This window comes from Sus scrofa, chromosome 2 (assembly GCF_054392235.1).
Source record: "Sus scrofa isolate SSC_HxYL_T2T_F1_AM1 chromosome 2, Sscrofa_HxYL_maternal_Yorkshire_Landrace_v2.0, whole genome shotgun sequence".
In the NCBI taxonomy this organism is placed as follows: domain Eukaryota; kingdom Metazoa; phylum Chordata; class Mammalia; order Artiodactyla; family Suidae; genus Sus; species Sus scrofa.
In genome coordinates, this window is record NC_139384.1 from 12,904,166 (window position 1) to 12,919,804 (window position 15,639).

Consider the following 15,639-nt stretch of genomic DNA (forward strand, 5'->3'; position numbering starts at 1 on the left):
AGAGAGAAAAGGGCAAAAAGAATATTTGAAGAAATAGTAGCATAAATTTTCCAAATCTGACAAAAGGAATGGAGTACAAAAAAAAATTCAGATATTTTAACCAAATAATACTCAAAAGACTAATTATAAAATTAATCAATTCACATTCATGTATGTTACTAATATTATTATAATTCTTGTCACTTAAAAGTTTTAAATGGTATATTTTGAGTTAAAGTGTGCCTTTATTTCTTCCTATTATCTTAACCACCCTTTTCTTCCCCCTATATTGTGTTATGTTGTCTCAATTGAAATGTCATGTAAACAAACTAAGTTTAGATAATTTATTCAAGGTGGAAATTTAGGTAGGAAAATAAATACCCATGTAAAGGAATGCATTTTTATTACAAACAAAAACAGATAAAGAAGCAATAAGAAATTAATACTCAGGTCTTTGGAACTATTTTCTTAAAGGTTACTTTTTAAGCATAAAACCTATTGCATTTCCACAGGTTTGCAAAAGGATGAAGTGAAATATAATTTTCAAAAACCAAACATAATATTTGTGTACATTATATATACTCTCTATATACTATTTCAATTAGGCAAGTCAAAATATTTATATTAAGAATATGTTCTCAGAAGTTTCTGCTGTGTTGTAGTGGGTGCAAAATCCAACTGCAATTGCTTGGGTCACTATGGAGGTGCAGGTTCTATCCCTGGCCTGCTGCAGTGGGCTAAAGGATCTGGCATTGCTGCAGTTGTGGCATAGGTCACAGCTATGGTTCAGAGTCAGACCCTGGCCTGGGGATTTCCATATGCCCTGGGTGCAGTTATAAAAAAATTCTCACACACCAAAATAATTGTTTATATTCTTTTATAATATATCTATACCATGCAGGTCTTAAACAAATCTCTCCATCTTTAAATGTGTGGGTTTCATGAGTTTCTCATGAATGTTGCATGTGTGTGCATGTAAATACACATGTTCATGTGGGATTGTGGGTGAACTTATTAAGAAGTTCCTGGGCCAGGGATTGAAACTGCATTACTGCTGTAACCAGAGCCACAGCAGCGAAAACACAGGATCCTTAACCTATTGATCCATGAGGGAGTGCCAGTCTTATTTTTTAAAATTTTGCTTTGTAGATTTAATAAATAGCTGGGGAAATTACTATAAGAAATTAGGAGACTGGAAATGGACCAGTAAATATTTTCAAAGTAGATGAAAGGGGCCTTATTTGAGATTCAATATAATTAAAATACTAATCTTATAGAAGACTTTGCCCTCCCCACAGCCTTCTTAAAGGCACTCTTAACCTCTTTGTTCCTCAGGCTGTAGACCATGGGGTTCAGCATGGGGATGACCACGGTATAGAAGACAGATGCCACTTTGTCCGTGTTCAAGGAATGGCTGGAGCTGGGCTGTAAGTACATGAAGATGACTGTTCCGTAGAAGATGGAGACAGCAGTGAGGTGGGAGCTGCAGGTGGAAAAAGCCTTTTGGCGACCCTCAGATGAGTGCATCTTCAGAATGGTGATACATATAAATAGATAGGAGACCAAGATGACCAGGACAGAAAAGAGGTCATTGAAGCCCACCACAAAGAAGATAACCATCTCACTGACGTAGGTGTCTGAGCATGAGAGAGCCAGGAGAGGAGGCGCGTCACAGAAGAAGTGTTCAACCACGTTGGACCTGCAGAAGGAGAGCCTGAAAATGTTCCCGGTGTGGATGGAGGCATTCAGGAAACCACAGATGTAGGAGCCTATGACCAGACACGCACACACATTTGTCGTCACAGCGGTGGTATAGTGCAGGGGGGTGCATACTGCTGCATAGCGGTCGTAAGCCATTGAGGCCAAGAGAAAGCTTTCCACGGTGATAAAGGCTACAAAGAAGAAGAACTGGGTGGCACAAGCATTGTGGGAGATGACTGCGTCTCCCGTGAGGAATCCCGTCATCGCCTTGGGAGTGACAGCTGAGGAGTAACCCAAGTCCACCAGAGAAAGGTGACTGAGGAGAACGTACATGGGAGTGTGGAGACGAGCATCCAACAGAATCAGCTGGATCATGCCCAGGTTCCCAACGGCTGTGATGAGGTAGATGAGAGAGAAGATGATGAAGAGAGGGATCTGCAGCCCTGGGTCATTGGATAACCCCCTAAGAAGGAACTCAGTCACCTCTGTAGTGTTTTCCATGGAGGTAACTGGGAATTGTGTAGCTGCCCTGTAGGCAGGAGAAAATAGGATCAGAATGATCAATGGAGGGAGGATTTGGCTGAAATTTATCAGTAAGAATCTGAAAGAGAATGGATGTGTGTATGTAATTGAATTGCTTGTTGTACAGCAGAAATTATCACAACGTTTTAAATCAATTATACTTCCATAAAACTTCAAAAAAAAAATCAGTGTGTTTACTCTGTGCCTTATTTCAGTATTGCATTAATTTTTTCCCAGGATCTTTAGATTTGAAGTATGGCCATGATAACTAAATGAAGTTTTAAATCATTGCTAGGTCATAGAATATCCCAGATAAGAGGATTTGGAGATAATACATTTCAACCTCTTAATTTCATAGAAGACTGAATTAAAGTAAAGACGAGAACGGATTTATGCAAGTTCATCAGATTAGTTGTTAAATAGAACAGCCCTGGCTCCCAAATCAAAGTTTCCAAAACAAACGCAAATTCTTCTTCTTTTTTTTTTCCCCCAGGGCCGCACCTGCAGCATATGGAGGTTTCCAGGCTAGGGGTCTAATTGGAGCTGTACCTGTTGGCCTATGCCATAGCCCTGAGAAAGGTCAAGGATTGAACCTGCGTCCTCATGGATGCTAGTCAGATTCGTTAACCGCTGAGCCATGGACATGATGTCTCTGTGAGGAGGCAGTTTCAATCCCTGGCCTGGCTCAGTGAGTTAAGGATCCAGCTTTGCTATAAGCTGCGGTGTCGTTTGCAGTTGCAGCTCAGATCTGATGTTGCCATGGCTGTGGTATAGGCCCCAGCAGCAGCTGCAATTCAACCCCTGGCCTGGGAACTTCCATAGTGGCTGGTGGTGTGGCTGTAAACAGAAAAAAAAAAAAAAAAAAAAAAAAAAAAAAAAAACGAGGATATTCAATAGTAAGAGGAATGTGGGGCAGAAAAATTGCTGCAACCTAAGATAGCTTCAAAGGAACCACTGTCCCAGAACACAGAGAGTTTGGTTAGAACACGTAGGTAAGGAGGACTTTTAGAGGACATGCTAAGAGTATATTGATTTATGTTGATGACTGACTATAATTTAAGAGTTGGGCAGGAATGGAGTTGGGGTCAGTAAAGGGGAAATACAAAGATGTGTGGATATTATTTTGTAGGGGTTGTGGGCTGATAGGAAAATCTCCGGCTTCATGCTGAGTGACAAAGCAATAAATCTAACACCGAGATTAGTCCTATGGATCTCAAAGTGAGGACAGGGGCTGGAAAGGTGATTAGACAGGTGAGGGTCAAAACAGAATCATGGAGAACTCTGGGCAAAGATCACCTTTGCCATTTGTGGTATAAGCGGGGTGCCTAGGATATCTGTTGATTACTTAAAAACTGTTCAACTGAATAGTACCACAGGTACGAATTTCTCAAATCTGGAAAAAAAAATTTTTCTAGGAATAATTTCAAAATTTCTTACCAAACTTACTTCACCATATGTTAAACCTTTGTGTTTAATACAACATTGTCCTGGAGGGAAAATAAAGTTAAAACCTGTTAGTCAAGAACGCTACTATTATCACATTCCTTGAAGGGGAAAACTGAGATTGAAATATTTTAAATAACTTGTTCAAAGTCTGTGAGATTTTTGTTTAGCAAAGCAGAGATTCAAAGTCTTCCTGTGAGCTTTTCTATGTTCCATGATAAATTTAAATGTTCTAGTAGGACCTATATAGATTTTAGACGTAAAACCTCTGGTTGTATGAAACAGATATAAGAAATATCCAAAGATTCAAGCCCAAGCTTTGGATAAATCAGGAGACAAATGGCTTCCTTAATGCATTTTGACTATGTTTATTCATACAAATTTATGCAAGTAATAGATTTCATCTAAGAGATCTGTAGGCTTACCTGACTCCCTGAAAAATACAGCACACAACTCCAGCAACTTCATAAGTGGAGTCATATCAGAAACTTGGTAATTGAAGTAAGCACTCTATTGTGATGCTTTTCTTTGGTGTTGGGCCAAAAAGTTTGAAGTTCTATAGAGGCATGGGGAAATTGGAGAAAAACTGTCCTTGGCTTTGGAAGATGCTAAAAAGAGTTTCAGTCCTGGATCTGCTGCTCGCTCTCCTTAGAAAAGTCGCTTAACCTCTTTGAGCTCTGATACCTTCATCTCTAAAATGGGAATAGTAGAAAGGCAGCACCAACTACACCCTCCCTGAAGACTGCTGCTATGATAAGAAAATGAGAAAATGCCCCAAATACCTCAGACTTGACAAGACGTGGTCATCATATTCACATCATCAATCATATCACTGTGATTTGGGGTTGCTTTTTCTGGATATTGTTGCATGCTTTTAGCAGTTTCACAGTTTGGGGGAAGGTCATTGTTTGCTACTAGACAACTAGTAGCAAATCAGAAGAAAAATAATTGGCCAAAGGAATGCTTATTCTTGGGCTGCACTTTCAAATGGAGTCATGTGGGGACTGGAGAGGTTAAAGAATGGGAACCAGGAGCGAGTTATGTAGTCATGGACCTCTCAGGAGACATACACCCTGTGAAGGCTACAAAACTGTTTATCTCACCTAACTAGAGAACAAGCAGTTAAAGCATCCATGGGGATCCAGCTCAGCTTGCTGGGGAGATCACAGCGGCATTTACACTATTTGCAGTCATTCTCTTTGATGAGGTACGATCCAGCCACAGCATGATTCCCAGGGCTGCAGTCTGGCATAAATATTGGGAGATCACTAATCAAGACAAGTGGACCCCCGGAATTAGTCCTTCCCTTCATTTACCTTAAATGTTTGTACCATTGAGAAGAATGAGATGAATTAATAAAATAAATTTATTAATTTATTAAACTATTAACTGATCCCAGAGGGCCTCAACCCTAACGGTGAGCCATGGAAACATAGACCCATGCGAATTAACATCATCCTTGCATTCATAGTGTTTCACTTTAGTGAAGAAGATAGATACCAAACAAGGGAAGAACCTAAGCATGTAACTATGAATAGAAAAAATACTATATGTATTTTACATATTATATACAATTATTTCTACAGGCAAGTAGTTATATATAGAAAAAGAAGAGAGAATGGCTGATCAGAATGCTTTCTTAGGAAAGTTAGCATACCAGCCAGGCCTAAAAATGACAAAGAACCAGTGTGGGAAAGACCATACCAAGGAAGATGAAAAGCACGAAGGAGCAGTTCCAAAATCAAGGAAGTTGGCAGAACAACATACGTAGCAAGGTCTCTTCCCTGACACTTCATATTTTGACATCCTCCCAGAATAAAATCTGAATAAAAGAAAATAAAAAACCCATACCACCCCAAACAAGACTATCATCTGGGTTATTGGTCTGCATCACTGCCCCATAAAAAGCAGGCCCTAAGGACAGCTCCCATTGGGATTCACAGTTAGCTTCAAATTGGAAACTATTTGTTCCCATCAATTTGGAAACCTGTAGCATTGCGAGAAAAGCCATCACCATTTCTTAAAGGGTATCCATCATATCAAAAACAATTATAGCAAGCAGTTTTAAAACCCCATGAGTAGCCTCTACTGTATGAACTGGGAGTAAAAGGGAAAACGCTCTACCTTCTGCTCAATTATAGCTGTGAATCTAAAACTACTCTTTTAAAAAATCTATTAAATATTCTGTTGTAATCTATATGGAAAAAGAATCTGAAAAAAAAGGATGTATGTATATGTATAACTGAATCATTTTGTTATATAGCAGAGATTATCACAATATTTTAAATGAACTATACTTTAATAAAACTTTGAAAAATGAAAATGAAAAATCTATTAAAATCTAAAAATCTATTAAAAATGAAAATCTATTAAAATTAAGTTAAATTAAAATTAAGTACATTGCTAAAAATCAAGTTACATTATTACATCAAAGGCACCTATTTGACACAGTCTCTGTCATTAAACAAGCCCAGTAAGTCCCAAGATTATTGCATCCTTTAATTTACCTGAAAATTTTACACCATTGATAATTATTCATTAATTCAACTGTTTCTTGATCCCAAATGAGTTTCAGCTGAAGTTTAGACCATAGGAAGACATATTCATGAAAAAAATAGTAATTATTAATCTCTATTAGTCTCATGTACTTCTTCAGTGGAGAAGACAAACATGAAACAAATACACAAATAAGCATAAAATTTTAAATAGAACAAGATGCCCACATGAGAATGAATGGTAAAAATCTACTTTGAATTGAAGGGTCAGAAAATTTTTTGGGGAGAATCAGTACCTCAGCCAATGCCTAAATGATGGATAGAGAAAGATTGCCCAAGTAAAAAGAAATGTTATGGTAAGGCCTCAAGTTGTCAAAGAAATTGACAGAATCTAAAGAAGACAGAGTGACTGCAGCATAGTTAGCAAGATCTGTTCCTTGGCAATTCCTTTTCATTGCTTTTTCCAGAACAAAACCTATAAATAAATCAAAACAAAACAAAGATGCCATCCCAAACTCAAAATATCAGTGGGATAATTGGTACGGATCATGGGGTGAGAATGGGTAGGTTGTAAGAATAACTCAGTCTTGTCCTGTGTAAAGCATAAACCCACTCAGATTGACAATTACTTTCAGAAAGGAGTACATTTTTACTCCTGCTAATTTGGAAATTGTATCATTGTAAACAAAGCCATATTTCTCAAGGAAAATCCATCATATCTAAAAAGTATTCCCTACAGCATGTGAGTCGAAAAGCTGCAATAGAGGGAATAATTCCTTGGCTTTATTTTGTAGTCTTTGAATATTTAACCTCTACTCTATTGAGTTATGACAGATTGAATAATCATACGCCAAAGCATTCAGCCTGGGCATCCCCTTTCATCACCGTCTTACACTGCCAATGCCTTTTGATCTTGTACTGGCAGGAACACTTGCTGCTCTTATAACTGGAAGCGCTTTAGAAAGTTTCTTTCCTCTAAATGTGTGCTATTACCAGTGTCTATACAGTGTGGGGGTTATGAGCATGTAATGTGCAGACAGACATAGATTTAAATACCATTTCTATGAAAATGTACTTATGAAAATTTTACTAAACACTTGCAACAAAGCTAATAGTATTATATATATATCATCATATCATAATACACACATACATACAACTGACACTTGAATAACATGCACTTGAAGTGCATGGGTTGGAATTCCCATTGTGGCTTAATGGGTTAAGGATCTGGCATTGCCATAAGCTGCAACATGGTTCACAGATGTGACTGGGATCCAGTGTTGCTGTAGGTGTGACATAGGCCTCAGCTGCAGCTCTGAATCGATCCCTAACCCAGAAACTTCCATAAGGTGCAGGCCTAAAAAAATTTTTCAATAAAATGAAAAAGTACATGTGTCCACCTATATATATATTTTTTCCAATATATATATTGGATTTCTTTTTGAGATTTGTGACAGTATTGGAAAAAAAAAAACTTGCAGGCAAATCCACATAACCTAGAAATGTTGAAAAAGTTAAGAAAAAGTTAGATATGCCATGTATGTATGAAATATACGTACATACAAGGCTATCCTTACATAGGCATAAGGTTCTCCCTTACCTTCTGGTAACCAGTTCTTTGTTCTCTGTATGTATGTGTCTCTGTTTCTGTTTTGTTTTGCTTTGTTTTTTTTAGATTCTACATAGAAGTAAAATCATCATCAATCTTCTATTGCCTGAGGATACAGGTCCAAAAAAATTGCTAAAAATTTATGTCAAAGAGAATACTTCCTATGTTTTCTTCTAGGAGTTTTATGGTTTTAGGTCTCGTATTTGCCTTTAATCCATTTTGAGTTTATTTTTATATATGGTATAAGAAGGCGGTTCAGTTTCCTTCTTTTGCATGTAGCTGTCCAGTTTTCCCAACAGTGTTTACTGAAGAAATTCTTTTCTTCCTATTGTATATTCTTGCCTCTTTTGTCATAAATTAGTTGTCTGTGTAGTGGGTTTATTTCTGGGCTATCTATTCTGTTCTACTGATCAATGTGTCTGTTTTTCTGCCAGTAACATGCTGTTTCAATTACTGTAGCTTAGTAGAACGATTTTAAATCAGGGAACATGGTACCTCCAGCTTCACTCTTCTTTCTTAAGATTGCTTTGGCTACTTGGGGTCTTTTGTGAGTTCATAAATATTTTAGAATTATTTGTTCTGATTCCGTGAAAAAGGCCATTGGTTTTGATAGGGATTGGGTTGAATCTGTAGATTGTTTTGGGTATATAGACATTATAACATTAACTCTTCCAATCCATGAGGACAGTATATCTTTCCATTTATTTGTCTCATCTTTGATTTCTTTCATCAATGTCTTATAGTTTTAAGAGTCTTTTACCTCCTTGCTTAAATTTATACCTAGATATTTTACTATTTTCAAAGTAATCATAAATAGGATTATTTTCTTATTTTCACTTTCTGATGGTTTGTTATCAGTGTATAGAATTGTAACCACGGAGTTCCTGTCATGGCTCAGCACAAATGAACCTGACTAGCATCCACGAGGAGGAAGGTTCGATTCCTGGCCTTGCTCAAAGGGTTAAGGATCTGGTATTGCTGCTGTGGTGTAGGCTTCAGACATGGCTCAGACCTGGCATTGCTGTGACTGTGTTGTAGGACAGTGGCTACAGCTCTGATTTGACCCCTAGCCTGGGAACCTCCATATGCCACAAGCATGGCCCTAAAAAGACAAAAAATAAAAATGAAAAAGAAAAACAATATCAGTGGATAAGAATACAAGCCACAAGTTCAAAGAAAATACTTGCAAAGGACACAACTGATAAAGGACCCTTGTCTCCAAAACACAAAGGACTCAAAACTTAATAAGAAAACAAACAACTAACTTATAAAATGGACTCTTCAAGCATGTGGTGTATTTTAATAATTACCAATGGCTAGTGGCCAAATGTGACCCATTTACCAATGGCCAAGGAGTATTTTAAGGAGTTACCCACATTATGTGTCATCAGAACAATGCAGATTACAACAACAGATACCACTACAGATTTATTAAAATGGTCAAAATCAAACACTGACGAGAATGTAGAGGAAAAAAAAAAAACTTATACTCATGGCTGGCCAGAAGGCAAGAGTTTGAAGGATTCCTAAAAAACTAGCCACATTCTTATCGTACATTCCAACAATGATCCTCCTTGGTATTTATTCAAATTGGTTGAAAATTCATGTTCACACAAAATTTTTGCACCTTTATTCATAATTGCCAAAACTGGAAGCAACCAAGATGTCCCTTATTTGGTAAATGGATAAATAAACTGTGGTACAATTAATTATTCAGCACTAAAAATACATGACCTATAAAGTCTTGAAAACACAAGGAAGATTTTAAATACATATTACTAAAAGAAAAAAAAGTCAATATATATATACACATACACACATATACATACACTGCATGATTTCAACTATATGACATTCTTGTAAAGGAAAAACTATGGAGACATGAAAAGAACAGTAATTACCAGGGGTTTATGTAGATAAAGATAACTAGGCAGAGCACAAAGGATTTTTAGGGCAGTGACAATATTCTGTATGATATTATAATGATGGATTCAACTCACTGTGCCCAAACCCACATGTACAACACCAAGAAAAAAACTTTTCCTTATAAGCAATGGAATTTGAGTCCTTTTCTTTTTTAAAATGGTAATGTGAACATGTTGATTTTACTAAAGGACTCAATTAAGACAGAAATATTGATTCATTTAAGATATGATATTTCTGTATCTCTCAATGAAATGTGCCAAAAGAGTACATACTTTCATTTAAAAGAACATGATTTTTTTCTTCTATTCAGAATATTAGAAGTTATTCAACAAAAGAAATAATTGCCATTAGACAAAACTTTACAATGACTATCTCAACTTTTAAAATTATTTTTATTGAAAACTAGCCATACTCCATTTACCTCTTGACAAATTTCCCATTCCAATGTGCATGCACCCATAATAGTGATAAATTAAATACCATTAGTATATAATATGGTATGTTAGCACATAATGAATCAAATATCAGTGAGTTTTGACAACAGGTCCCAAAATTTCTAATGCTTTTCTTTAGCTATCCTCATTCAGATATTAAATTTCTGAACATTTTCTTTTTACTAATCATCAGACTTTTGAAGAGATAAGGATGTCACCTCAGGAATTTAAATGTAGTGTGAGGCTTAAAAAGTAACTCATTGCATGGGGAAGGTCTGAGAGGAATTAGACAAGGTTATTGTGCCTACCACAATGTTAAAATTCTACGGAGGAATTGGCCTTCTCAATGACCTTCCTAAATGCACTCTTGACCTCTTTGTTCCTCAGGCTGTAGACCACAGGGTTTAGCATCGGAATGACCATAGAATAGAACACAGATGCTACTTTGTCCGTGTCCATGGAATGGCTGGAGCTGGGCTGTGAGTACATGAAGATGCCTGTTCCATAGAAGATACAGATGGCAGTGAGATGGGAAGTGCAGGTGGACAAAGCCTTTTGGTGCCCCTGAGCTGAGTGCATCTTCAAGATGGTTACAAATATGAACAGGTAGGAAATCAATATAACCACAAGAGCAAGAAAGACATTAAAGCTCGAGATGAAAACAAGAACCACCTCATTAATGTGTTTATCAGAGCAAGAGAGAGCCAGGACAGCCGGAACATCACAGAAAAAGTGATGGACTATGTTGGATTTACAAAAGGAAAGACTGAATATGTCCCCAATATGGAAGGAGGCATTCAGGAAACTATAGACATAGGACCCTATGGCCAGCCATGCACACACACTTGTCGTCATGGTGGTAGTGTAGTGTAGAGGTTTACACACTGCTGCATAGCGATCATAAGCCATGGAGGCCAAAAGGAAATTTTCCATAGTGGCAAAAGCTACAAAAAAGAACATCTGAGCAACACATGCATTGTAGGAGATGTTGACCTTGTCTCCAATAAGGAATCCAGCCATTATCGTAGGAACGATGGCTGTAGAGTAACCCAAGTCCACCAGAGACAGGTTGCTAAGGAAAAAGTACATAGGAGTGTGCAGACGAGCGTCCAAGAGAATCAGCGTGATCATTCCCAGGTTTCCAACCACATTGATGAAGTAAATGAAAGTAAACACGATGAAGAGGAGCATCTGCAGTTCTGGGGCAGTGGTGAGTCCAAGGAGAATGAACCGTGTCACTTTCGTCCTGTTCTCCATTAATGCTATTTGGAGATCATGAGCGCTACTACAGCAATCAGAAATAAAAGAGAAATAGTGAAAAACAAAAAAGAAATTGAGTTGGGGTTAGTAGATGCAAATTATTACATTCAGAATGGATAAGCAATGAGGTCCTACTGTACTGCATGGGGAACTATATCCAGTCTCTTGGGATGGACCATGATGGAAGATAACATGAGAAAGAGAATGTATGTATGTATGACTGGGTCACTTTTCCGTACAGCAGAAATTGGCATAACATTGTAAACCAACTATGCTTTAATAATTTTTTTTAAAAATTAACAAATTAAAAAATAAATTGTAGAGAAATGGAAATTCATTAATAATTTCTACTTAAAATTATCCTGATCTAATATTACAAACTTTACGTGTAAATATGTGTATGAGTGTATGTATGTGTATACCCAAAGGGTAGTATTATTATTTTTATTTTACCACTAAAGGATTAAGAGATTTGAGAGGTTATGTAATATTCTACAAGTATATCACTTGTGTGAAAAAAATTCAAGATCTAAGACTGAAGCCCAGTTTGGATCTAATCAAAATCTGTGATTTTAGCCACCTCACTGTCAGAATATTTAAAGGTACCAGTAAATATAAGGATGAGATTATGTGTAAGAGGTTAAACTGCAGTTAGATCTTGCTAATTCATTTACTCCCTTTTGTTGCCTTTGTAAAGAACAGTCACTTCACACCTATCCTTTTTTTTTAACCTTTCATGCGAAACCAACTGATAGTGAACAAGAAAAAAATTACTACCTGCTCAATCACAGCACCATCTACCTTATTTTTTACTCATTTTCTTTAGAGAAGCAACAGGATACTTCATAAGTATCACTAAATTTCCCACTAATGGAAGTTTTGACATTAATACTCCAGCCTTAACTCACTGTTTTAGAAAAAAATGTTCAAAACACTTATTCCTGTGCTCAAGTAACTCATAGTATGTATAAGTTCCCCGCTGCTTTTGCACAAATTACATTTTACTGATAGTGTATATGAAATATAGTAGTTTACCTTTCTCCTTGAAGAGAAGGGACAGTCCATCTTGAATAATGAGCATGACATTAGAAATTCAGCCATGAAGTAATGCCTAAATAATGAGAGAGAAGCTATATTTTAGGTAGTGGTCAAAAGCTCCAAGTACTTTCAGACAAGGAAAGATGGAGGACAAAATATTAAAGGGACCCAGAAGTCTAGGTTCAAGACCCAAAGCCACCATTAATTCTTGCTGTGCTCTTAGCAGAGTCACTTACTTTCTCCTGCTTTATAAAATGAACATTGTAAAATTACTTCTCCCATGTAATTTACAGAATTGTGTCTGTAAAAAGCAAATAAGGGACAGTCTATTAAATATCTCAGTAAATGGCTGCTATTTCAAAGTCACTCAATATACTTTTTATCTTGGGATGATTCCCTTGGCCCATGGTTGTAGGCACATAGCCATTCCTCAGGTGGAGAGAAAGCCTGTGTGTAATGATAACTATTAACATTCAGATAAATATATGATGATCAAGGGGCTTGGCATGCAGTCAGGCCCCTCTAAAACTATGTCACGTGGAGTGTCGTTTGCATTTCAGAGGCCATGCAAAGGAACCAAGAATTATAAAGAGATGGGGTTCTCAGGAGATGCCTCCCTTCCATGAGAGAATCCACAGCTCCCCATCCCACCTTCCCAAAGAAGAAGCAATTAAACAGCCTGTGGGGATCTGGGTGCTTATATGAGCGTGCATGTATATTTTGGTATTACTTATTAGTCTTTTTTTTATTATTCTCTAAATGTATAATTTTAAAAATGTAAGATCCACACTTTCTGTTTATTATTCTAATAATTTGGTTAAATATGTGTGGTTATGTAGCTACCGCAACACTCAAGCTATGAAACACCTACACCATGTAAACAAAACCTGAATGTTTTTGTGGTCCACTCCTTCCCCCACTCACCATCTGTGGACACCACTTAATTGTTCTGTGTATATAATTTTTGGCAGTATTCCATCTTTGCACATTATAGATTGTGAAGAAAGCTAAGCTAAACATACACCTAAAGGCGTTTTTGTGGGTTTTTTGGTTTTTGCAAACACAGTTTCAATTCATTTGAGTAAATACCTGTGAGAAGTATTGCTCGGCCATATGCTTAATTGAGAAAGAATGTCAAACTGTTTTCTGAATTTGTGTCTCTATTTCTCACCTGCAGTGCATTTCAGTTGTTTCCCATCTTTCCTGGGAATTGATATCTTAATATGCTTTTATTTTATTTTTTTCCTTTTTTTATGTTTTTTATTTTTTATTTTTTTTTTATTTCCCCAATGTTATTTTTTTTCTAAAAATTGGACTTACCAGTCAAAGATTTTAAATCAACTATCTCAAACATACTCAAGGAGTTTAAGTAAATATTGAATAAAGGGTTAAAGGAATCTGGAAAGTGATTTTTTTCAGGAGATAGATAATATCAATAATGAGAAAGAAATTATAAATGAAAGCAATATACTTGGAGTTGAAAAGTATAATAAGAAAAAGCAAAAAGTCACTAGACTGTTTCAATAGTGATTTGAGCTGAAGAAGTAATGAGTCAATTTGAAGACAATCAATAAATTGTCTGAAGACATAATTTCTTTTAAAGAATAAATAAAAACTTAAAAGGCACAGTCATGCTGGACACCATCACTTGTATCAAGGCATGCATAAATAGAATGCCAGAATGAGAAGGGAGAGAGAGAAAAAAAAACATGGCCCAAAACATGGCAAACGTATACTTCATATATATTGGAGATTAAAGAACACAATCTCATAAACAAGAAAAAAGTTAGAGAATAAATAGAAATAGAATATACTTTAAGATAAATAAAAATAACCACATGGAGTTCCCACTGTGGCTCAGTGGGTTAAAAACCTGACATAGTGTCCATGAGGACTCAGGCTTAATACTGGGCCTCCCTTAGTGGGTTAAGAATCTGACGTTGCCACAAGCTGCAGTATAGACTCAGATCCTGTGTTGCTGTGGCTGTGGTGTACGCTGTAGCTGCAGCTCCAATTCAACCCCTAGCCCAGGAACTTCTTATGTCACAGATGTGTCCATAAAAGAAAAAAAATAAAATAAAATTGTGTTCCTATACAGCTATACCCCTGCCCTTTGCATTTCTGTTGTCACAAATGACATCTTTATGCATGTTACACTCATTAACATGGATTTATAATTATTTTTATTCATTATATTTTAAATCATATAGGAAAAATAGAGGAGTCAAAAACCAAAAATATAATACTAGCTTCTCATTTGCCTCTATAGTTACATTTATAGTATTTATTTCTTGTATGGGTTTGAATTATTATCTAGAATCTTTCTCAGTCTGAAGTATTTTTTATAGAAATTATTGTAGGACACATTCTACTACCAGTAAACTCTTTTGCTTTTGTTTATCTGGGAATGTTTTTATTTCTCTTTCATTTTTGAAGCATAGTTTACCAGATATAGAAATTTTGGTTGACAGGGATTTTCTTATCTCATTGCCTTCTGGTTTTCAGAGTTTCAGGTGAGAACTTGGCAATTAAACTCATTAACCTCATTAAGAATTTCTTGTATATGAGGAATCACTTTTCTCTTGCTACTTTCAAGAATCTTTTGGAGTTCCCATCGTGGTGCAGTGGTTAACAAATCCAACTAGGAACCATGAGGTTGCGGGTTTGATCCCTGGCCTCGCTCAGTGGGTTAACGATCCGGCGTTGCCATGAGTTGTGGTGTAGGTCGCAGACATGGCTCAGATCCTGTGTTGCTGTGGCTGTGGTGTAGGCTGGCAGCTACAGCTCCGATTCGACCCCTAACCTGGGAACCTCCATATGCCGCGGGAGTGGCCCAAGAAATGGCAAAAAGACAAGAAAAAAAAAAAAAATCTTTTTTGTCTTTGGCATTCAATAATTTGATTACAATATGTCTCAGTGTATATTTCTTTGTGACATTCTACTTGCAGTTTGATAACTTACTTGGATGAGTACATTTATTTTTTTAAAGCAAATTTGGGAAATTTCAGCCTTTATTTCTTCAAATATTCTTCCTGTTTCTTCTCCCTCCTCTCCAGCAATGATCATTATGCATATGTTGATACACTTGATGGTGAGCCATAGGTCTCTTCTATTCCTTTTTTCTTCATTCTTTTTTCTCCTGTTTCTCACACTGGATTAATTCAGTTGACCTTACTTTTAAATTTTCTAATTCTTCTTTCTGCTCAATATATTGTCAAAACCTCCTAGT

The 15,639-nt window shown here is 36.6% G+C and overlaps 2 protein-coding genes across 2 annotated transcripts; both read right to left on the reverse strand.

Moving 5' to 3' along the window:
• Nucleotides 1–1,236: 1,236 nt before the first annotated feature.
• LOC106504186 (olfactory receptor 5B12-like) lies at nucleotides 1,237–2,184 on the reverse strand. Its single transcript, XM_013994295.3, has one exon. The coding sequence runs from the start codon at nucleotides 2,179–2,181 to the stop codon at nucleotides 1,237–1,239; it is 945 nt and encodes a 314-aa protein (XP_013849749.3). The 5' UTR covers nucleotides 2,182–2,184.
• Nucleotides 2,185–10,427: 8,243 nt separating this feature from the next.
• LOC100511620 (olfactory receptor 5B2-like) lies at nucleotides 10,428–11,372 on the reverse strand. Its single transcript, XM_013994296.3, has one exon. It carries the CDS (start codon nucleotides 11,367–11,369, stop codon nucleotides 10,428–10,430), a length of 942 nt encoding a protein of 313 aa, XP_013849750.2. The 5' UTR covers nucleotides 11,370–11,372.
• Nucleotides 11,373–15,639: the final 4,267 nt, after the last annotated feature.

Coding starts and splice junctions, on each gene's coding strand:
- LOC106504186 (XM_013994295.3), bottom strand. CDS start 2,181: ATGGAAAACACTACAGAGGTGACTGAGTTCCTTCTTAGGGGGTTATCC.
- LOC100511620 (XM_013994296.3), bottom strand. CDS start 11,369: ATGGAGAACAGGACGAAAGTGACACGGTTCATTCTCCTTGGACTCACC.